At 28.2% G+C, this 24,834-nt stretch overlaps 1 protein-coding gene across 3 annotated transcripts; it reads right to left on the reverse strand.

The window, feature by feature from the left end:
* Window positions 1-186: 186 nt before the first annotated feature.
* Window positions 187-24,583, reverse strand: LOC107446876 (uncharacterized). Of its 3 annotated transcripts, XM_021145621.4 has the most exons (4): window positions 22,662-23,431; window positions 12,678-12,758; window positions 2,338-3,101; window positions 187-1,545 (listed from the first exon to the last, which is right to left on the reverse strand). In XM_021145621.4, the coding sequence occupies exons 1-4, from the start codon at window positions 22,972-22,974 to the stop codon at window positions 961-963; spliced, it is 1,743 nt and encodes a 580-aa protein (XP_021001280.1). In that variant the 5' UTR covers window positions 22,975-23,431; the 3' UTR covers window positions 187-960. The 3 variants fall into 3 exon arrangements, with proteins under 3 accessions (XP_021001280.1, XP_021001281.1, XP_087008239.1); XM_021145622.4 differs by lacking the exon at window positions 12,678-12,758 and having other exon boundaries at window positions 22,662-24,583; XM_087152113.1 differs by lacking the exons at window positions 12,678-12,758; window positions 22,662-23,431 and adding an exon at window positions 8,768-9,679.
* Window positions 24,584-24,834: the final 251 nt, after the last annotated feature.

Genomic DNA, 24,834 nt, shown 5'->3' on the forward strand with positions numbered 1-24,834 from the left:
CTTAATAATAATAAAATTTAAAATGAAATATTTTTATAATCATTGTAATCAAATGTTTATTTTAAGGAAATAACATTCATAGAAAATTTAACGTTATTAAAAAGAAAAAATAACAAAATAATCAGCTTTTTTTAATCTTAAAATTTTTCTCTAAAAATAATCATGTTGTTGCATATAAATTGATAGTTTTTGTTTATAATAAGACCATTAAATCACATAAATATAACTGAAACGTTTAAGAGTATATAATTAAATTTAAGTGCTTTAATTCAATTTTTATTTTATTTTATAGTGCTTTAGTTAACTTTTATTTAGTTAATTATAAATGTAGTTTAATTGTATTCTGAATCAATCATGCATTTATAACAAAAATTATACCCCTCTGTAATTTATTTTTAGCACAATTCTGTAAAAATAAAAAATGCTGAGAAAATCTCAAAAAGTGGCAAATATGATCAAGATTTTGGCAACTTATTTGCTTACTTTAGGTCTATCATTTCCGTGAACGTACTATAGGCAAAATATATGCAACAACTTAATTATATTCTGTAATGTAATTTTTTTTTAAAGAAACTTAGTTTCATACAAGGAATTAGAATTTTTGCTGAAATGCAAGGATATAGACTAGATAAAAAAAAATTTATACAGTAATTACGTTTCATTTGAATGTTTTTGACATATATAGAGAGATTAGAAAATTTAATATCGTCAATCAAGGGTATTGTTATAAACTAAAAGATTCGTTGACTATTCTTATAATAAAATTCACGAGGAGAAAAATAGAGAGAGAGAGATAGAGAGAGCTATTAAAATATGGGCGATGGTACAAGACATTAAGTGCAGTTAAGATATCACAAAGACTTTGAAGTCTCTTTTAGAGGAAAAAAAGGAGGTTGAGCTTGGTTCGAAATGACGACAACCGGGAGGTCAACTCTCCCTATAAAAGAACAGTCATCACAATCATCTGAGTGCTGCAGTTGTGGTCACAACTGGAGCTGTAAGCTGTCCAGTGAGTAGACTAGTGGCAACTGAAGACGACGGAATGTCAAGCAATAACAAACCACCCTGATGTTGCTCCTGCTGTTGCAGAGAGGACACAGTGGAGGAAAGCGTCGTCGTGGACGTCGATGCCGACGTTGTGGACGACGATTGCTGCTGTTGCTGACGCTTTGACCTCTGTTTCAAATGCACCTTAGCGTGTCTTTTCTTTTCATCGCTCCGGGCGAACTTGCGACCGCAGGTCTCACAAGTGAATGGTTTCTCGCCAGTATGGGTGCGTATGTGCGTGGTGAGATGGTCTGACCGACTGAATGACCGCATGCAGATTTTACACTGAAATGGTTTTTGTCCTGTGTGTATTCGTATATGTCGGGTGAGTTCATCACTCCGCGAGAACCTTCGGTCGCAACTATCGATGGGGCAGGCGTATGGACGCTCATGCAGGGGCGTCTTGGAGGGACGGTTGGGGTATTTTCGAGGTTTCACCGGTAACAGCTTCAAGGGAACAGTACTGCACTGATAGGCTTGACTAAGAATTTCATGACCCTAAAATAGAAACAATTATATAAGTTTTTTCCTCAGCACCATAAATACTTTTTGAAAGCAATTTTTCTGTTGTTTTAGTAGCATACCGCACGTTTAAGTACGCAAGCTCTATGAACAATCAAGGTTGCTTATTAGTAGCCGCACTGAATTTAGGTAAATGAGGGTACGGGGCATGCTACGCGAGAGTACAAAATCTCTCTAACAGAGAGATTTACACTTTTACGTAGCTCTGTTACTAGAGAACAATCTCATAGAGCATGCGCAGAACATTTATACGTGAACGTGCGATATACTATGTAAAAGAGTTAAATATCTCCATTGCCTATTTTGAATCAAGACAGAGAACACTAAAAAAAAATAGATTGCAATTTGAAGCTTGAAGTTGCAAAACGCAATAAAATAATTGATGGGACTAGGGCGATAAACTGTAGAATCAATATCATCATTAAAAACATTACATTGTATTAAAATTAAAAAAACAGACTTATTATATAACGAAGGCTTAGAAAAAATTATCTTGTTTATTCTCAAAAATATTTTTTTTTTTTACACGGACTTGCTTCTTTAGATGATGATAAATGATATATGATGATAAATTATGGTTTCAAAAATCTAAAACCTATAATAACCCTCTAAAACCTATATAACCCTTTTAAGGAAATCATAAATCACATTATTTATGTTATCATTTAGGATGTGTTTCAAAAATGGTTTGAATTGATTGACAACTATAAATCAAATCAATTAATAAGCAACAAAGACAAGAATTATGGGTTACAAAGTGAGCCTTACTTTACTAGTGCTCTGATTATATTCAGCCAGGGAAGCAGATGTCTGTGGACTAGTCAGTAGCATACCAGTATTTCCTGCTGATGCACACGTTGCTGTGGCAGCTTCTTCAGCCAAGGGTTCCATCTTGGGCACCAGGATGGAACCTGGAGCCAACTGCAGGGTAGTTGTGGTAAAGTCAGCAGACGTTGTCCACAGATATTTATCGACATGGGTTGACGACGTAGAAGGTGAGGACGTTGAGTAAACAATGTCATCGGGAGACACTCCGATTAGATCTGTTGCAGTGGGGGTAGAAGAAGACGTGGAGTAAGATGGTGACTGTTGCTTCAGCGTGAACGACACGGGATCGAACTGTTGCTGCGAGACTGCGAACTCCAGAAGCTCTTGTTGGTGTGATGAAGGACTGGATAGAAAAGACTGTTGCTGATCCTGGTGACTTCGGTCACCGTATGACTGTTCAGCTTGCTGTTGGTGATGATGGTGAGGAGGTGTGACTGAGGAAGGTGGAGGTGTCGGTGTGGCTGTCGGGGTGGACGTTCCACCCATGATGTTAATGAGGGGTGTGAGATTATCTGAAGATGTTGGACTGTGGAGCCAGTCAGATGGAGATAGTCCAGACGCCGACGATGAGCAAGCCGATGTGACTGGGGTGGTAGATGTGGTGAAGCTGCCCCGGTAGGTGAAGCGGGGTGAGCCGCCGTGACTTCCGGGGAACATAGTTGCCACACATTCTGTCCTGTCATTTAGAGGATCAGAAGCTTCAGCTGCAGAAAGAAAAAAATATAACTATCAGTCTTTCAAAGATAGATTCAGCATAATTTTAAATAATATTTTTCCTAATGACTGTTATATAATAGAACACATACATACGACTATAACTATTAGAATACGTACACTTTACACTCTTTGAGGCTTTATATTTTATACCCAGAAAGACAACGGTTGTGCACGGAGAAAAGAAATTGATGAATATGGAATTGACATTTTTGGTATAAAAAAACAACATAATTCTGGTTAATAAAACTAACACATACAATATTTATACCATTCATTTGGTAATTTTTTCGTTTGTATGGTAACAGTTCACCGGAAATCCTGGTTTTCAAAGCTATAATTCTTATTACCTCACATTTTGCAAAAAATACAAAATTGAGAAGTAAACTTAAAAAAATAAATGGTTTTTATGCCATAATCTAAAGGTATCATGATAAAATCACCAAATTTACTAAATTTTATATTATTAAACCATATTTTATAGTTAATTTTATCAAAATCATTACCAAAACGTTTCATTAAAAATTACTGAGCTTTCTGGTGCTCCTATAGTGCTAGAAATACGGTAAATTTCACCATATTTTGGTAGTTTTAACCATTCTTTTTTCTCAGTGATCCATTAAAAGATTCAAAAGAAACTGTAATTACAAATTTATTTGTTTATGGTTTAAGATCTTGACTTACCTGTTCTAAATATTATTTCAATATAATATTCATGACATAGAAACTAATTCGTATAGGAGCCGAGATGTACATAAAAGTAAGTTTTATGCAGTTATTTTCTTATATGTAAAAACATATGTAAACCGATATGTCATTTGTTAAGATTCATTCAAAAATCTAATTTGAACACTGAACAAAAACGTTTATAACACTGATCGCTTAGGATTTAAAGGAGGCGCATAAGATATGATCCCTATTTAAAATTAAAAATTAAATTAAAAACATATTTAAGTATGAGAAACTGTATTTTTGTTTCCTATGAGAAATGTGCTAACTTGAACTGGACATAATATCCATTGTTGTGAGAAAAAAAATTTATACAAAAAAGTTTTGTTTTACGTCTCAGTTGTTATGAAATCTGAAAAGTTAAGTACTACTTGAATTTGATAGAGCTCAAACTTGCTTAACCGTGTAGTTTTGAGAGTGGTTTCGTTTTTAGATAGTGAAATAAGACATATTTCTCATAAATAACCTGAATTAAAAGAATAGATAATAAGAATATGTTATATAATAAAAGGAGACTACTGCTTTTATTTTAATAAATATTAATTTCAAAAACTCAGTTGTGATGAAATCTGAAAAGTTAAGTACTACATGAATTTGATAGAGCTCAAATTTGCTTAACCATGTAGTTTTGAGAGTGGTTTCATTTATAGAAAATGAAAACTGACATATTTCTTATAAATAACCTGAATTAAAAGAACAGATAATAAGAATATGCTATATAATATAAGGAAACTATTGCTTTTATTTTAATAAATACTAATTTCGAAAACTCAGTTATGATGAAAACTGAAAAGGTAAGTACTGCATGAGTTTGATAGAGCTCAGACTTACTTAACCATGTAGTTTTGAGAGTGGGTACATACTCTAAAAAAATACATTAAAAAAATATGATAAAATAAATACGATACACGTAAAAATATAATTAATATGCATTAAAAAATTTAACCTTGTTAAATTTTCTATTAATACGGCGAGAATAAATATAGAAACTATGTGATAATTTTTCATCCATAATAGAATAAAAGTTACAATGTTAAAAATACCTACATTGTTTTTTAAAATAACTAAAGCTAAACCCTTAACCGAAAATTACTTTTGTTTGAAGAGTTAGCAAAAATATGAGAGCATTAAATTTACTGGCATTCATAGTTCGATACAATATATTTGGAAATGATAAGTATCAGATTATTTCATAGGTTTCATAGAATTATTTCATAATAAATTTCAAATCAGAATTAAAACATTTTTTTTTATATTTCTTTTTTTTTTTGAGTAACAAGTTTGATACTCGTAGTTAGCTATAATAATTTTCAGAATTAAATATGCGTACAGAAATACAAGAAGTAAGATTAACGAGGTAAACTTTTAATACAGTGCGAAAATTTCACATGTAGTTATATATAATATTAAAATAATAATAATAATAATGTTAACTTTTTAATGAAGTAACTGAAAATGTTTGAAAATATAATTAAACATAAGTTTTACTTATAAGAAGTAATTCTATCAAACAGAACCAAATTTTGTAATGAAATTAGGTAAGATTAATGCCAAAATATCTCTATTTCATTTAACCGCCATATACGTAATGTTGTTTTAAGAGTGTTTTTAATAAATAAGGTAATTCCTGATATATTGTTACTTTTATTTAGACAGAAAATAATTCGATAAAAGGGTCTATTAAAACTCTACGGTTACACAATATATGTTGACTGATTTTCATTTTTAAGCAAATTTGTTATATGGTAAAAATTATTTTGCTTTTAGTATGTATTAATTGTATAAACTTATTTTAGTATGATAATTATTTAATTTTTATTTTTTAGACAATGTATGCAATATTAAAGTTATTTTATTTTAAAAATACTAATAAAAGAAAATCTTAAATAATTACTGATATTATTATAATAATTTTTCAAGAAATATGTAATTATAATTAGATTTATTAACTAAGTACAAAATTATTATACAAAATTTGAAAATTACGATACTGAATCGGCTCAAATTGTATTGCAAAGTTATTTTTTTAGCAATACAATGTATTCAATATGTACACCGATCGCAATTATTTGAAAAACAAAAACAACTACAATTTATTCTTTAAACAACAAAAGAATTCAGTATAAAATTTTTTTGTCCTATTTTCGAAAATCTTACTATTTATTTAATGACCTTTATGTTAAGCGATAGATATTTTTAAAAACTATCGTCCGGTCACTGTGAAATATCGATTAAATTAACCCTAACTTGCTCGAAATTCTAAAGGTCACTGAACTAAACTTCGATACATACGCCCTCGCAAATCTAGCAAACAAACAAATAAATAAAAAAAATAAAAAACATGAATTGAAATATTTCATAAATACCCAACGCACCAAAAAGAAATGCACCAAAAACCCTGTACCAAACCTTTGCAAATGTACCAAACATATCGCAGCCACTCACCTGGTACTACCAGATCATCAAAAATGTTATCAGGTACTGTGGTAAATTCTTCATCTTTGGTGGTGGTCATGAACACAAATCGAACAAAAAACAACGCAGCGAAATTAAATCGTTTTCAAATATCAAAATTAAATCGTTTTCAAATATCAACAGGTTGGATGCTAAAACGGCGATACCAATTTCGATCGTTGAAAAAGCACCCACATTTTTAACAACCGGACCGTAGTGCCACGAAAAATCACCATCACCGTGGTGACAATTGGTGGAGAGATCCACATTTTCTGGATTTCATCGAGAAGCGTGAAACTCTCATCCCCCAATTTTGTGTGGGGTAGGTAGCATCCAAAAACGCCTTCGCGCGTGGATAACCCATTCGGCGGCAGGCTGGCTAGGGTAGTCCCGGTTGTTGGGGATGACTCCCACGCTGCTACTGCTGTGGATGGAAGCGTGGGAGTATTTGGGATGGTTGAGGGAAGAGGGTGATTCCGGATTCAGATGGAGGGCGCTTCTAGCAGTAGTCAAATCAACAGGTGGGACAAGTTGCGGTTAAGGGACGAAAAATAATTTAATTTTTTCATACCTCAAGTTTTTTTTTCTTCTGAATTACGTAGCGAAATACAAAACATATTTTCTCATTGATAAAAAGTTATTTTTAGAAATAGCCTCGTATATGTGAATATATATTTTAACAGGAAAACTGCAACAGGTGGAATGACGAAACTTGTATATTTCGTGACATAAAATATGATAAATGTACAACAATTTTCACGCGGATAAAAAGTCATTTTAAAAACAAATTTTTATGTGAATAAATATTTTCTATAACAAGAAGAAAAAAAGCTAATTATATCGTGATTCGCGTTTTCTTTTTAAGATTACAAAATGGGAAAAAAAACACGTTTTAAAATGGGCAGAAAAGTTAATATTAGCATTACATTAACTCCATCGCGCGTGGAAATGCCTTTTAGCCTAATTTGCCCCTCTCGACAACTGTAGTTTTTCATCTTTTTTCTCCCTCGGTTACTACGACTATTTTGGTTTCTCAACTTTATTTTTCCATTTTTTGTTCACAACTTTGCGTTTTATATTGCAAATTACTTTTTTTCTTCTTAATCAAGTTTGAAAGTGCGCATCTGTTTTTGATTGCCTAAAACATGTTCCGACTGTTAATTCCAATTTGCTTATTTTTGAAGCGAATGAAGTTTTTAATCAGTATGTTAAAATACGAAAAACGACGAAAAACGGACTACTTTCCGTAAAAATAGCGTCAGTTTTTAATATAATTATTACTAGTCTTGCTTCATACAAACACCGATCATGAACTATAAAGTATATTTATCTAGAAAACATAAAATTTATGTTTATGTGGTTAGTATTGGTTTAACTAAAAACGCGTTTATTATTTTTTTAACTGAGGTAAAAAGTTATTTTTATATTGGTATACATGCTTCAAATGTAAATTTCATCGAAAATTGCATAAAATATTAAAAAAAAATTGCATCATGTGTCTACAAATAGATACAAATTATTAAATAAAGAAAAAAAGTATATAATTCACATCTTTGTACCTGTTAAAAACAACTTTAGGATTCCTTCGCAAACGATTTTATAAAGATTGTATTTTCGTAATTGTTTCCTAATTCTTAATTTCAAGTTAATGATTTTGATAAATTAGACATTTTAGGTTACAAGTAACTGGAAAAACAGTTTGTAAATTGTGTACAGTTTGAAAATAAATTTTAACGTATTGCTTTTTATTCTTAAAAATTGCTACATTCACATTTTCCAGTATGGGTACATCTTAAAAGAATTAAAATTAAGGTACAAGAAGCCTAAATAAGGTAAATTTAAGACAATTTTAACTCTATAAATTTAAAAACATATTTTCTCAACGAAATGTGCAACGAAAAAATAAATTTTATTTAAATATTTTAATGATTTTGTGAGAAAAAAAGTTCTAACATTTATAGAATTCGGATACAGTGAGCTGATATCATTTCAATTCGAACTGTTTTTAAAATTAAATATCATAAAATCGAGTAATAATTCTATAAATGGAAAAATACACATTGGTTGAAAGATTGTGAGACAGTATGCGATTATTAATCAATTAAAAGCTACGACTTTCATTATTCAAATAATCTAATTTAGGACTTAATGAATTGATAAAAAATTAAATAAATATAAGTCATGAAAAAATACATAAATGGAAGAATTAGAAAAAAGTGAGGTGTAAAAATGAGAAAAAGGAAAAAAAGTGAAGATAAAGAAGAAAGTGATCAAGACAAAGCAAAGAAGAATATAATAAATAGTTATTTTTTTAACGTTCCTTTTTCAATACATTTCCTTTGTAAGTCCCAACAGATGTCGGAAATGAAATCTTGGATGTGCATTTAAGAAAGTAATTCTAAGCACGTTGTATTAAGCTTTTTTTTTTGTATTTGTTAAACGAATTGAAAAAAAAAAGCAATTTAAAACTTACCATTGTACCGATTCACATAATGATTACTCCTACCTCTCCGATAATAATGTGCATCTTGTGGTACAACGGGTACCCTTCGAGGCACAGGTGCAGTCCACCATGGGCTGTAACCACCATGGCTAGGAGGGTGAATCGGACTTTGACACGGTGAAAATCGTCTGCAACAGTTATCCACCTGAGCCATGGGCATAGTGGTTCTTCTATGATTAGGACCCTCAACTGGGACCCATGGATAAGTTGGGGCACCGGTACGGGGTCCCCGGTGTTGGTCCAGTGTTCACACGTTCTTGCTTAAGAATTAGTTTACTCAGTTCTTGGCAATGATGAATATGGTAATATTTTGTAATATATATATTTTACGTCTTCGATGGAAATACACAAATGGAATTATTGATGACTATCGATCCATGCGTAGTAATCGAGCTTAGTCTTGAATGAAAATTCACGAATGGAATTATTGACGACTTACTGATTCATACACACTAAATAAGTTCAGTCTTAAGATGGAAATTCACGAGCTTGAACATGGATATCTCATTAATCCCGTGATGAATAAATTTTAAAAAATATTTCAGACACAAAAATAAACCGTGAAAATAGTCGTCTGCTAATACGTTTGTGAAACTAAAAAAAACCGAACAGTTCGGAATCTTCTTTCTTTACAGAATGGCATCACTCAAAAATAATGTTTATAATTTACCACTCTATAATGCAAACGATTATATTTAAAACACTAATAAATCACGTAATCCACACGAATATGCTCGCTGCTGAGTCCACTTATTGACGTAACGCCGGGACAATACTCGCTGCAAGGTCTGGATGAAAAACAGCAACAGGTTTTGTTCTTTCTTCACCATCCAAGAGGGATGCTCTACAACATCCTCCTCAGAGGAAGAAAGCACGTGTGACAACAGGTATCAGAAGGAGAGACGGAACCCGTCTTTTCGGGGTATAAAACCTGAACTCGAGGCTAGCGCGTGATTGGTCAACAAAGTGCGTAGGCCACACCTCTTTCCTAAACTTTAAATGTCTTCCTTTTTTGTTCGTCCTGTTCATTTTTTTTTTTACCAAGTCCTTTTTTTACGGTTGGTTCGTCAAATAAGGAACGGGTTGAGAGAAAAAAAGAGTAAGGAATATCTGGGGGAAGGGGAAGGAGTGAATGAATAAGTAAACAAACACAATGAATTGAACGCGGTGAGATCACCTTATTCGTGGGAAGATGACTGATAAAGAGGAAGAAAAAAAAGCGCAAATAAATAAAATGATATAATAAAAAAACAATTCTTATAAATTTTTTTTTATCGGTATCTTGGATGTTGTAGCGGGCGTATCATTAAAGGGCAGTTGTCTGGAGTGGTGCTATCAAGAGCCCATCTGACATATAAATAAACGAAGAGATAAATAAAAAAAAATAATAATATAAAAAGAACAGGAAATACAGAGTGGGACCATGCTGTCTGTTAAACATATCTATTCGCGGTTTTCCGCATTTTAACCACATTTCATCAAGATGATTGCTAAGCGGTTTAAAATAAATATAACCTATCTTCACTTGGCAAATAGAGCTTGTTGCTTAATGTTTTCGATTTATATATTTTAAAAGAAAACTTTAAGATTTAGAACTTTTTAAAAGCAGTCAGTTTTTTTATATTTATTCTCATACTGAAAGTTGTGAAGCATAAACAATAATTTATTTAAACAACTCGTACAATTTTGCACAATTTACGAACCACTAATCTAAAACTACTTTTTAAAAATCATTTATGGCAAATACTTCCATTTTTTAAAAACTAGCTTTCATAGATCTTTAACCAAAAAATTTATTAGAAAAATATGAGTTGGCATTTTTATGAATTAGAGGGGAAAATGTTAACTGCTATCATTCTTTAAAATTGAAATCTACTTTATTTAAATTTTGTACAATTTAATGTAAACAGAAAATAAATTCAATTCGAAAACAGTGAAAATTGCCTCTAAAAACTAAATATCTGTCGTTCTTTAGGTGAGAAGTAAAAATTTTAAAAGACTCACCAATGTTTATAATGTAATCCAAAATAATCCAGATTAAAGCTCAAAAACTTAGATTTAAATGTCAATTTAGAGAATAAAAATCTTGACTACTAAAAGTTAATAATAACTAACATTCAAAACACCTTAGTTAACGAACGACATTACGAACTAATTACTTAAACATTATTTCGCGAAAAAACGATATTCAAGTTAGCTCAATAAACATTCGAAGAAACCTATCACTTTTTTTTTATTAATTTATAAACAAAAAAGAATTAATTCGTTGTACGAGAATAAACAATATCAGCAGGTGTTCGCCATTTTTAACTTTTCGGACTTCTCTAAATTAAAATCTAATCTAATTATAAAAGTTCCAAAGATACAAAATGTTGAACAAAAATCTTGTTGCCAGTTAACATTTTGTTAAAAATAATCCGCCGATCGTTTTCATTTGAAACGTGACACTGCAAAATATAAATTCGTCCACTGTAGCTTTGAAAGGTCAATGTATGTACAGCACTGCTTGTTCAACTGGAGCAAAGGTAAATGTCAAGATTGTTTTTGAAAGATGATTCGTCGAGATCCGTTATTTCGAACCACAAAAATATCAACTAAAAATTCGAACGTATTTGCTATTTTTGCATCTGTTACACTGAGATACTTCTATTGACAAACGAAAAAGATACAACGATGAGATATATTTTTCAGCTTATTTCTTATACATTTTATATCCAGTAATGGCGATGATTATTTTTTAATGAACTATTGACTGAATTTTTTTAATTAAAAATATCAATAATTCAATGATCGGTTTATATCTATTAATAGTTGGTAGAAATTTTGAATGAATCCTGTGTTGACATGCTGAATGATATCCTTATGTTTTAGATCAACAATAAAACTATGTTAAATTTTTTTATAAGAACTATGAGTGAAAAAGTCAAACTATCGGGTTTTCATAGTATTTTGAAACATTATTTCCATATTCAAGAATTCATTTCTATAAGATTAAATTTTACGTTCAATAAAAATACATTTATAGTAAAATAATGAAATATTTTAATAAAATTATAATAAGACTACCAAACGCAAGTATTTAAAATTTAGCGAAAGTACATTAATAAACTGGATAACGATTACTTAAATTTACATTACGAATTATATTGAACTTTTAACTAAGATATTACAACACATTGATGTTTAAAATCAATCGTTTGACAAACAAACTGAATAAAAAATTATCGTTTGCAATTTCATAAAATAAATTATTTCACTATTTATTAATATTTTTTTAATGAAAAAAATAAAGGATAAAATAAAATTAATATATTTAAAGTAAAAGCATTCACAATTATAATTATGGATATTTATACTCAATATTCGTTCTAGTTTTTTAAAAAAAACTTGTGCAAACGATCAATGCGAGGAAAAGAAATGATTTAAAAATATGACGATTTATTTTTAAAAAAAACTTATGGTTGTGCAAACAATCAATGCGAGGAATAGAAATGAATTAAAAATATGACGATTTATTTTTTAAAAAAACTTATCGTTGTGCAAACAATCAATGTGAGGAATAGAAATGAATTAAAAATATGACGATTTATTTTTAAAAAAAACTTATCGTTGTGCAAACAATCAATGTGAGGAATAGAAATAAATTAAAAATATGACGATTTATTTTTAAGAAAAAATAAAACTAGTATAAATAAATAAATAAATATGTTAGTTTGAAAATTATTGGTATGAAAGGTAAAATGTGTGAAGAACATGCAGAATTTTATAAAAAAGCCCAGAGAGATACCAAAAAGAAAAAAAGTGAAGGTAAGAATGAAGGGTAAAAAAGGAAGAGAATTGTTCGAATAATGTTCTAATATATATATTCATTTATACACACCAGTGTTCCAGATCATTCTATATGACTCGAGCAGGGCATCACAGCTTCGTAGGCTTTGGCACGAATCGGTGTCAAACATGTCTAAAATAATAACCGAATCGCCAATTTTAAAGGTCAGAGGTCAGAAAAAACAGCATGTTATGCAAGTGATATAACATTTAAAGGTCAAAGTTATTTATGAATTATATGTAAAAGATAGAAAAACTACTTGAATACTATTTTTTATCAATTATTATATTCTAGTTTTCAATAGAAAAATGCAATTGGAGAGCTTAGTGGATGAAGATTCTAAGTGACATTTTTAAAAAGATTTATCAGTGAAGTATCTTATTTAGATATAAAACATTTATTTATTTTGCAAAGTTTTTAGATTTTGGAGATTTCAGTGGTTAAATATTCGAGTGGTTTCGGATGGTTTCATTTTATTTTATTTGGCAACAAGCCTGTAACCTCAGAAAGCCTTCCTTTAAGCAACAAATAAAAACGCCAAAAATGCGAACGCTACGACGCGAACAGTTTAAATGAATATTACATAATTGGAAGCATGTACATAAAATAAATACAAGGTATAATCAATATTTCCTTTTGTATACATATAAGCTAATTATTCAAAATTACTAAAATGTCACTTGGAACCTTTGTTGACTGAGATTTTTAAATCAATAAACTTCGCTTGTTCGAAATTTTAAAAAAATGTGAAAAATTACCTAATATGCCCTTTAAATTTACGAAAGTTGTGAATAATCAAAAGGAAAGAAATCATAAAAAGCAATAATAATAAAAATCATAAAAATAATCCTAACTGAAAGATTAAAATCAATGCAGCATACAGTTTTAAATAAAATGGAAAGTGAAACAATATACTCTTACTAATTAACAAAACTGTAACAATTAACTCTCATTATTTTTTCCTGTTCTTTAGCTAGCTTTATTTTATTAAATAAATAAAAATTCAAGCACTTTTACTTAAATACCTTCACAATTTTAGTTTTGTTTCTTAGTTATTTCAAACGTTATGTTTAAGAAATAAAAAGCTCTATTTAAATCATAAATAACTAGTTTGACTATTATTAAGGAATTGAAAACATATTCTTTAATTAGTCTTTCTAAAGAATCAAAGTAAAATTTCGATTTTAAAATACTTAAGAAAGCAATATAAACAATACAGAATTTAAAAAAAGAATAGAATAGATAATATGATTAACTGGAAAATTTATAATATGATCGAACAAGATCGGGAAAATAAATTAAAAACCTAAAACAAATTCCATAATTTTTCACCCTCTTCTGTCAGAGTACAACTTTAAAAATACTAATTAGTTTTGTTTAATAAATTTTTAAGAAGACATTTATTAAGTATTGTGTCACAGTGAGAAGAAACTCAAGAGATTAAAAAAAAAAAAAAAAAAAAAAAACAAAAAAACATAGAATTATTAGAACAGAATATTAACTGAATCACGCGATATAATTCAATGCTTTAACAATACATTTGTTTAAAAAATTATTCTATAATATTTTATTTATTTCTTGTTAAACATACCACCTACAACATTATCTATACAAGAAGCTGTTGCCACGCGTGGGCATCGAAGAATAACCTTCAAACAGACAAAGAATAAAGAAAGGCCACTTTACAGCAGATTGTCGCTTCTGCATACATTCATGTCGAGAAAGAATAAATAAAAACAGAGTGCATGCATATGTTTAAAATGTAACAATTACGCCCATCACACTTCAGTTAGTCACGTGAGATTTAAAAAAAAAAAGTGCAGTTTGAAAGCGATATTGAATAAAATTGTTTCCATCTGGCAACGATTTTTCTTTTTTTCTAATAGTTTCGCAACTTATCGTTTGAAGATGTAGTTTGAAAACGATATTTATTAAAATTAGCTTCATTTGGCAACTATTTTGCGTTTTTATATTTTTATTTATCGTAGCAAATCGTTCGAGAGATGAAATGGAAAAATCATTATTGTCCACCCCTTTCTCAGCAAGAATGGTTTCAACCTTCCAGCTGGAATTAAAGAGCGAGAGATATGAAGTGGCGAAGGAGGGATGAGGTGAAAAAAAAGGACCAAAAATGTCAATAGAAGAAAAAAAAGAGGGAGAAAAATGTTGGCTCGTGTCTTCTAGCAATTGAAACGAATTGTATGAACGGCCTTTTGACTAGAAACACTTGTTGCCTCAAATTGTTAGTAGCTGAAATGAAGATAATATACGAACGTAAACAATTTAAACTGCAGTTTTCCCGCTAAATAAAAGAGCATTCCATTATTATTTTTTTCGTCTACTTGAGCTTAAACTAATTTACTAAATATTATTTTATTTAACTTGAAATGCTTCGTACAACTATTTTATCAGCTTCAAATAAATGTTTCTTATTTTCGCATGTTTTTCATTCAATTTTGAAATTTTTTTCTTCCAAATTAAAATTCTCGACAAAATAATTTCAACAGTGAACGAAGTGGAGGTTAAAACATAAATCCAAATCATCTTCTGACGTTTATATCATATGGCGTTTGCATTTATTCAGATTTCAGACGATTTAATTAAACACATATAATATTATAAAAAATTGAAATAGAATAATTAAATTTCTGAAAATTTTCAAAATTAATACACATTTTTGACTTAACAAAAAACTTTTTTTTTTTTTCATAATAAATTGATTAAAAATACAACTGAAATGTCATATGAAGCGTGAAGATTCGTCTAACTCAAAGGTCACGCTAATCACGCGTTCCATTTTCTTTTTCTAAAGCCGGATATCACCTTTCCCGACAGAGGGCATGGGCACCAACCATTATTTTCGGCCACGCGACCCCAAGGGTTGCCCACCTTAAATCATCGTGACCATAAGCAAGTAGTCTTCAATGGAATACAATAGAAATCGAAAAGAAAGGGAAACACCTTAACTAAATGTATTACTTTAACTGTTCGGGTTGATGATTATTGATGAAAATAACATTTGTTTCTGACGAATGTGCTAATCATCATTAATAAGCAAAAATAATTCGAAAATTAAAACTATTTTATATGAATTTCTTCGTTATATAAGTTGACTTTACGTTAAAAAACGTAAAACACGCATGATAAAAAAATTTAAAACGTCGATATAGAAATAAACAATGAAATTAATTTATTACTGATCAGTCGTTCAGTAGTTTTACTTTAAGATAACGTTTAAAATAGTTTGAACTCATGCAATTATAATAAATTAAAAAAAGTATGTGGAAAATTGAAAGTGAAATTAAATATTATTTTTTTAACTTAAATTTCTTTTTCAGTAATACATATAAAAGCTTTACATTAATTTATTTCACAATATGTTTCCTCTTTTTTAAACGTATAAAAATAGAAAAACCTAATTAATTTTGTGACAGATGTATAAAACTAAAACAAAATACGACAAAAATCGACGCCATTTTCTCCTTTGAATTACATATAAATTGAAAAAAGATTTATATTGGAAGAATAATTAGAAAAAAAAATCCTTTTTAAAACGATTTCTATAAATAAAATTAACTTTCAGAGTAAGATCAAACAATAAACCAGCATTTTTTTAAAAATGATGCTTAGGAATCGGAAAAGACTCCTAACTGAAAAATGAATTTATGAGTAGTTTGATGAAAAATTGTTTTTTTAAAAATATTTATTTAAAAAGAGTTTTTAAACAACGTAAGATAAAACAACTAACTAATATTTCTCTTTAACATTACCTAGGAATTGAAAAAGATTAAAGGCTGGAAAATATTTATCAGTAAATAATATTGAAAAGGGAACATTTTTAAAAAAAATCTTTTTTAATAAAAAGTTCCAATATAACAACAAAGTTATGGTGATTAAACAATTTATTCATTGTTTTAGATAAATTAAACACTTTGTTAGAGTAAAAAGCATTAAATTTGTTCATATTCAACAAAACGATAAAAACATTCAATAACTATCTAACTTTATGAAATTGGGAATAATAAATTCAAGGTAGTTACTTGTTTGATTATTTTGATCAAATTAATTTATTTAAATAACCATAACTTATTCATCAATTATAATCATAAATAATATTCCAAAACTCATTTTTAACATAAATACAACTTATATAAAGTAACTACAAATTAAAACAATGATAAAAAATTTGGAGAAAAAAAAATTCATTTTGAGAAATTGTATTTTAAAACTTGCATGTAACCCATAAATAAGCAAATAACAATCATATTTACGAATTAAAAAATAAATGCGAAAGTTTAAGCAACCATATTTTATTAATGTCATTAAATAAATACAAAATATCACAAGGAATTTTTTAATATTCTTTCTCCTTTAACTGTACTATCAATAAGAATTAATTATCCGCAACACTTCTCCCGAAAAGAGTGTGGGCGTTAATGTCAAAAACACACCATCGCGCCCTCCTCCACAATTTAGTAATTTCTTTTTTCTAGCTCGATTCATTCATAAATTCGTACTTTCTCAAATAGAAGAAAAATCTATTATTTTAACATTTCAACATGAGCTAAACAAAAACGCCCACGTAGTCATTTAGAATTCATCAGCTACTGGCATTCTCGAAAACAACGATCAATATTTCTACAAAGCATAAACAGAAGTACATTAAACTCATGAGGGGGGTACTTGAATGAATTTGTAAAAATCGTTAACGTAGTTAGGGATTTATGTAGTTTTGCCATTCGCTTGCTTGAACTATTATCGATACTGTTAAACCAGTTTTCTAGCATGGATACGTGCTGTAAGGGAGAAATGTATTTACAGTAATCGATTTTGAAATTGATTTGTTGTGAAACGAAATAATTGATAAAACTTAAAACTTCTGTGAGAGAAATGTTAAAACTATATTTCAATATGGAAGATTTTAATCGATTAAATAGAAATCAATTTCATAGCGTATAAATGTTAGAAAATGGTTAATGAAGGAAATAATATATAAAAATATTGTTTTATAATGATAAAATTGAATTTGAATTGAGTAGAAAATGAAAAAAGATGTTATAAGTCAAACATAAAAACTGTTTCAAAAGATAAAAAAAATTCTAATTTATTATAAATAGTTCAAACTAATTGAAGAATAAACAAAGAGGAAAATATTATATAAAAATCTTTTTTAATAGAAAAAAAATCATTTAAAAAAATATGATAAATTTTTCTTTATATAAATTTTTTATGTAATAAATTAATCTTCGAAACTTTAAGAAATGATTTTAAAACACTTTTTATAGTTCCTGGGACCTTTTCATTGGCTTTTTGCATGTTAAATTGTTTCAAGAATCAACTAAGATCTTTAAGAACAGTTGCTTGATCAAACGATTTGAAATATGTTAAATTTTCTTAATCGTTTTCTAATTTTTAGTTCCAAACGCTTCTCTTTGAATAAATTAAGATATACCAAAAGATGTTTTGCATTATTATTACAGCACAATTTTGATATTCTGTGCTAATTCTAACATATAATTAAGAACAGTTGCTTGATCAAACGATTTGAAATATGATAAATTTTCTTAATCGTTTTCTAATTTTTAGTTCCAAACGCTTCTCTTTGAATAAATTAAGATATACCAAAAGATGTTTTGCATTATTATTACAGCACAATTTTGATATTCTGTGCTAATTCTAACATATTATTGAAAATTTGTAAAACAATTGAATTAAATCATAGAGTAAGAAATAGAATTCAAGAAAAGGGTAGAATATTGAAATTAGGAATAGAATGTCAAAGATAGAGTTAAGGGAATAGAATAAAGTTGAACATTTAATTGAAGAACAAGGTAGAATATTGAATTTAAAAATTAAATAAAGTGGTACATGGAGTTAAAGGATGAAATAAAGTAAAATATTAAATTTAAGAACATTGAACATTTCTGGAAAAATTAAAGTAGATTAGTAGTTAGATTATACTTCAACAAAAAAGTCATAACCTTATGAATAATTCAAAATAAAATATAAAGAAAGGCTTGAATACCACAAAATCTAAAATAATTGTTAGTTTAAAATTGTCTAATCCAAAAACCAATACAATAAAATAACTTTTTGCAATAAAACACATACTTTGTAATAATGGCAGTAACCTTTTAATCAAAAAAAATTCAAATGAGTAATTTATAGAAACTTACTTAAAACATCATCAATTCTTTGAGTTTAAAAAAATGATCAAAATTATTAAGCATTCTAAACTGTTATTGATCATCGCGAAAAAAATCGTTTTTAGAATTTAGCAAGAAGAAGGGGAATAATATCCCTCTAACATAATCCTACTTTCAGAGAGTAGAGGTTTATGGGTGAGAAAAATTCCACTGTTTTTAAGAACATTTCCGCGATTATTTATTTTTAGCTATGAGGACGATAAGAACACTAAGAGCAGTCTTGGGGTTGCGTTTCGCTAGTAGAAGTACATGAAAAAGTAACGCCGTGTTATATTTAATTATGCTCCCCAAAATGTGAGACTTTTGGCTCCAAAAACAGTAGCCCAGCAGGGCGTTGACTTGGTAAGAACACTTGAGAAAGCCAACTGTGAAAGACTTGGCATTCATTTTTCAGATCCAATTATTGTGTAGCTCAGTCCAGGAGAAAAAAAATGTGTCAGTTTGCGGTTTGAGTTTGATAATAACGTGGAAAAAGACGAAGAAAAATAATAAGTTTAATAATTTTGTAAATATTTATAAAATTCTGAATTTGTGAGACATTGAATTCAAGAATATATTAAATTATTGAATTTTAGATAACTGAATATTTTAAAAAAAAAACTAAAATATACAGTTAGAAGGTTTATTATAATATTTTATAATATGCGCTAATTATTAAGTATAATGCTTACTAAAACATAAAATTTACTATTATTTATTTCATCAGCAAAGAAAATGAAGCAAAGATTGAAATATCTGAAAGGATGTTATGTAATTCACTAAAAAAAATCAGGGGAATTACTTATTTGATATATTATTAATGATTTTCTTGTAAGTTTAGCCAGATAATTATTATCATGAAAAAAACTAGTCATCTTAGTAATAGTTTCTTAATATTATTAGCTTCTTTTTATTTTAACGAAAAGTATAAGTAACTATTTTAAGTATTTTAATTTAAGTATTTTTAGATTTTTATTAATTTAAAAATACTAAAATCAAAACATTGTATGAATTATAACTAATTAAAATCCTCTATTTTATAATACTTAAGTTCAATATATCAAAGTGTTCGAAATTTATTTCATTAAATGCAAAGAAATAAACTGTAAATATATTTATCTTAAATAAGAAGAAGAAATGTAATTTCAACATCTCTTTTGAATCTATCAGAGTAAATTTTGCGAGATAAACTAATTAATATATTTATCTCAAATCAGTACATTTTTATAAAAATAGCAAGAGTGTAATATAAGAGTGAGGTATTCAAACGCAATGCATAAAATACATAATATATAAACAAAAATAGTCTTTGAGTTTAATAAAAATTATTCTTTGTAAACTTTTTCTTTTAAAACTAGTATGAAACGTTTATAAATCCAACAACATAAATGAAAGCAATTTTGTTAAAATATTGGTACGTTGGGTATTATAAATGAGTTGAATAATTCATATCTAAAGGGTTTAGAATAAGCTAAATTAATCCAGAATTAATAACCTCAAAAAATATTAAAACTTTTTTTAAATATCAATAATAGAAATACATCTTTATTTCATAAATTTACAACTATCATTTTTAAGCATCATTCAAACTAATGTTTTTAGTTATTCACACTTTTAAATTTTATTAGGATTATAAAAAGTAAAATATTTAGATAGTCTCCAAAGTACAAATTCAAATTTAAAATTGATTAATGTTAATATTTAGTTATTCTTAAAAGTAATTTTTAAAATATATAACATGAAATATTGTTTGAATATGATTACAATTAAATAAATAAAGGAAAGTTAAATAAAATTCAATGTCAATTAAATAATATTGTTAAGTTACACAATTTATTTTTTACGTGGAGAAAAAAAAGTATTTATGAAGTGGGGTGCAAAGAATGAAGATAATTGTTCATATCTATATTTTAGAATGTAAATTATTATAGTACATTAATTTAATAAGGAAACAGATATAATTTAAGTTAATATGTAAACAATATAAAAAACCGAAGAGCAACTAGGTTTAATAAAATCAAATTTTGATTAAATCTAAGCCTTCTATTGAACTGTCCATTTTTAAATATTCTAACTACTTGATAGCTTCATCTTTATTTATATTCAGAATATAAAATAAATCATATACATTATTAGTGATAAAATAATATGCAAAATTTTTTTATTGGGAATAAAAAATAAATATATTTTATGTTTTTATTCTTTAATTAATAACTATAGATAGAACTACATAATAATGGTTATCAATTTGGTAATTCTTATCGGTTATCTTAAATGATAATCTTCGATTATTTCTAAATAATGATCAAGATAATACTCAATGTAACGGTAATAATTTATTAATGATTAATACCTAATATCATATTTGGAATTATCTTTCATTATTTGAAAAAATTAACAAAATAAAATAAACAAACAATTATTCCTATCAATTAAATATTTCAATTAATTAAGTTATTAATTTCTCAAATTCTGAATCTATCTCATAATAAGTAAAATTTGTTGAAAAGTAAAATTTATCGAGAGATTAATTATAGATTATTCAGAAAAAAAGGTAGATAAATTCGAAAAAATTTTACTTTTTAATAGATAGTCATTATTAAAACTTCAATATCTAATTATCAATAAACGAAATACTGAAAAAATTAATTCAATTAATGAAATTTTTCTTATAGTTTTTGAATTATCATTCATTATTACGTATTAATACAAAAAAGCATTAAATTTTATAATTTAATTATTATCAATTATACTATTTAATTAAAATTAGTTTTATTGTTCAATTCAAACTAACTTTGTAATTTAATTGATAGTTTATAATATTTTTATAATCCAATACTATCTAAAGAAGAAAGTATGATAGTGATAATTCATTTAAAGTTAAATTAATAAAATATTTATTGAATTATCATTTATCAGTAAAAGACAATTGAAAAATAAACTAACATTTAATAAGTTAAAAAATATTTATCTTCTTAAACTAATAATATCTCTCATAACCAAAAATTCAAATTAAATTAAAGATAATGAATCGAAGTTTAAGTAAAAATACTTTAATAACTCTAAATCAATTTCATTATTTTATGGTAATTTATTAATAAAAATTTGATAATTAATAACACATAATGAAAAAAAATTTAAGAGAATAATAATTCATGCTATGATAAATTCTTAAAATCATTAATTGGATAATCATTCATTACTGAAAATCAATTAAAAAATAAACAAAAATTAATTAATTAAATATATGATATAATTTCTTAAATTCATAACATTAATTTAAAAGTCAAGTTGAAACAAAGATAATGACCCGGAATAAACATAATAATAATTAGACAAATTCTAATTAATTTAATATTATTGAATGATTATTCATTAATATAACTTCAATATATCGAATTATTATATAATGAAAACACTCAGATCATTAACATTCAATTAATGAGAAATTTTTATCATTTATTGAATTATCATTCGTTATTTAAAGTTGAAACAATAAACAAATATTTAATTAATTATGTAAATTTATTAATTTCTCAAACTCAGAATCTCTCTCATGACATTCATTTATAAGTTAAATTCAATTAAAGACAGTGACCTTAAAAAACTTTAATTAATTCTTCCGTTAAAATAATTTAAATCGTAAAGTAAATTTAAAAAAAATATATATATATTTAAATCTTTTAAAGTTTTCTACAAGGTGTCATAAAAGAACATAAATTACAGCCATTGATAAAACTTATCGAAATGTCAAACAGTCACTGCCGCCTGACCTTCTCCCTTTAGAGCGCCATATGAGAGAGATACTAGAGTAAGTCCACAAATAACCAATAAAAAAAAAAAGACTCACCTGTTATAGGTACAGGGTCCGAAATTGTGGTATCCGTACAGAAGAAAGTACTAACATCGGCACTAGTCGACACAGGAGTATTTAAGGTATCATCTTCTTCCATCCCTTCCTCTTGGTCTTCTTTTTTGATTCGGACTGTTGGATTCACAAGTCGAACGTCCACTGTGGGATACGGATGCTGGGGAGCGAGGGGTTTTGAACCATCGTCCACATCACCCCCAAGTTTGAAAGTATCAAAACTGAGGCTGAAGGTACTGGGCCCAGTGTCCAAGGGCACCCCCGCGAGCACTGATGACAGAGTGTCCATAATCATACTGGACCCCGTGTCCGAAGTCACTGGTTGCTGAGAGTCGGACACTGTGTCCTGATTGGTAAATATAAACAAAAATAAACTAATTCAAGGCCAAACACTGGTATTAAGTAAGAGTAATGACTATAGATTTGTTTTGATGACACTTTTCGACTTCACTGTCTCATATCACCATCAAGTCCGAGCGCGCGACGTCAAATGCGCGTAGAATCATTCAACCTGTACTCTTTATACACAGCGGTTCTGAATGAAGGCCGCTTCCGTGAGCACTTCCATATTTGGCGAGCCGGAACCTTGTCTCAAGCCAATCGAATGGCCAGATCGTCTTGACGTAGTAGTGACGTCAGAATGCTATGCGTTCATTCAATCTCGTAATTTTTTTTTTTTTTTTCGTTTTGCTGATTGTAAGTTTTCAGTTATGTTATTGCTTTTGTTTGTTTTTTTCCCTTTTTTTTTATGCAACACTTTCACCACAACTGTACTTTTCTGAGTTTATTTCTAAAATGGGAGCATGATTCGGGTGGTTTGTTTATATATTCTCATTTCTACTTTCCACTTTAGCTGACTCAGAAAAAAGTAACCTGTTCGTAACCGGCAAACTGACTACAGCATCGTGGGTCAAGGTTTACTCCTCTTTTAACATAGAGATCTTCGGTCCTGATAATTTTGTTTTGTCAACAAAACCTATTGAACAACTTTCCCTTTCGAAGGAATTAGCTCATATTTTCGCATCTAGGAATCCACACATTCAAAGACAACTCTGATATTTTTATCACTGTTGCATATATTTTTTGGCATTTATTAAATCAAATCATTTAATACAACGATATTTAAATTATAAAAATATTTGAATTACAATAATTCAAACGACTTTTAAATGGGAAAATACGAAAATCAATTATTCAAACGATATTTAAATTTTAAAATACAAAATGCAACAATGCAAATGGTATTTAATTTACAAAACAAGAAATGCAATATTCTCAAAATACAAACGATTTTTAAACTAATCACAAAAGAGTTTTCACATTTATAAATTTAATTACACTTTTTCAACGTTGTATGTATTTGAACACATGGTGGAATTTCGAGAAGGCATGTTTTTGAGAGTCGTTGATGTTTATAATAACAGAGGCAGCCGTATCAAAAGGCTTCTAATTCATATATGGCACGGGTGAATAGATTCAAAAACAACTTTTAGGAATATAATTCGGAAAATTGTAAACGTTGGTAAAAATTGGTAAAATGGTTTAAATCTTCTGGCAACAAAGATGTACAAAAAAGTTCATAATCGAAACTTCCAATCTTAACAAAGAATAAATGCGAATTTCTTTTCATGTAAACAACATTCTTACTTAGAAAATAGATAAAAAAATTTCAATGCATTCAATTCTGATTGATAAGTTTTTTTCCCTTCTTTAAATCTTCAGCTTCTCAAATGTAAGCTCAAAAAATTTATATTCACTTAATAGAAGTTAAATGCTGGGACGGATGTATGTTTTGCAGCCAAGAAAGCATCGGGAGCAGATCCTTCTAGTTAACTTGAAGAAATTTACAAAAAAATATTTAATCAAACATTTTTAAATGCATTGGACTGCATGTAAACATTATCGATGATTAAACAGATGCAATGATGCAAATGATAAGAAACCTATTCTTAAGCCACAGAAAATGAGATACTACCTGAGCGCAAATGAGCATCACTGGCAGGGTGGAGGATGCCGCAGAGCAAAACATTCAGCACAAATCTCTGCGCATTTTTTGAGGGATTCAGACCTATTTTCAGCAACAACATCGTTTTCAGAAATGCAAGAAAAACCCAGGCGATGCTTTAATTTCCGAAATCCCTCCGTTCCACTCTCT

This window comes from Parasteatoda tepidariorum, chromosome 9 (genome assembly GCF_982258835.1).
Source record: "Parasteatoda tepidariorum strain Cologne lab strain chromosome 9, Ptep-v5.0, whole genome shotgun sequence".
Classification (NCBI taxonomy): domain Eukaryota; kingdom Metazoa; phylum Arthropoda; class Arachnida; order Araneae; family Theridiidae; genus Parasteatoda; species Parasteatoda tepidariorum.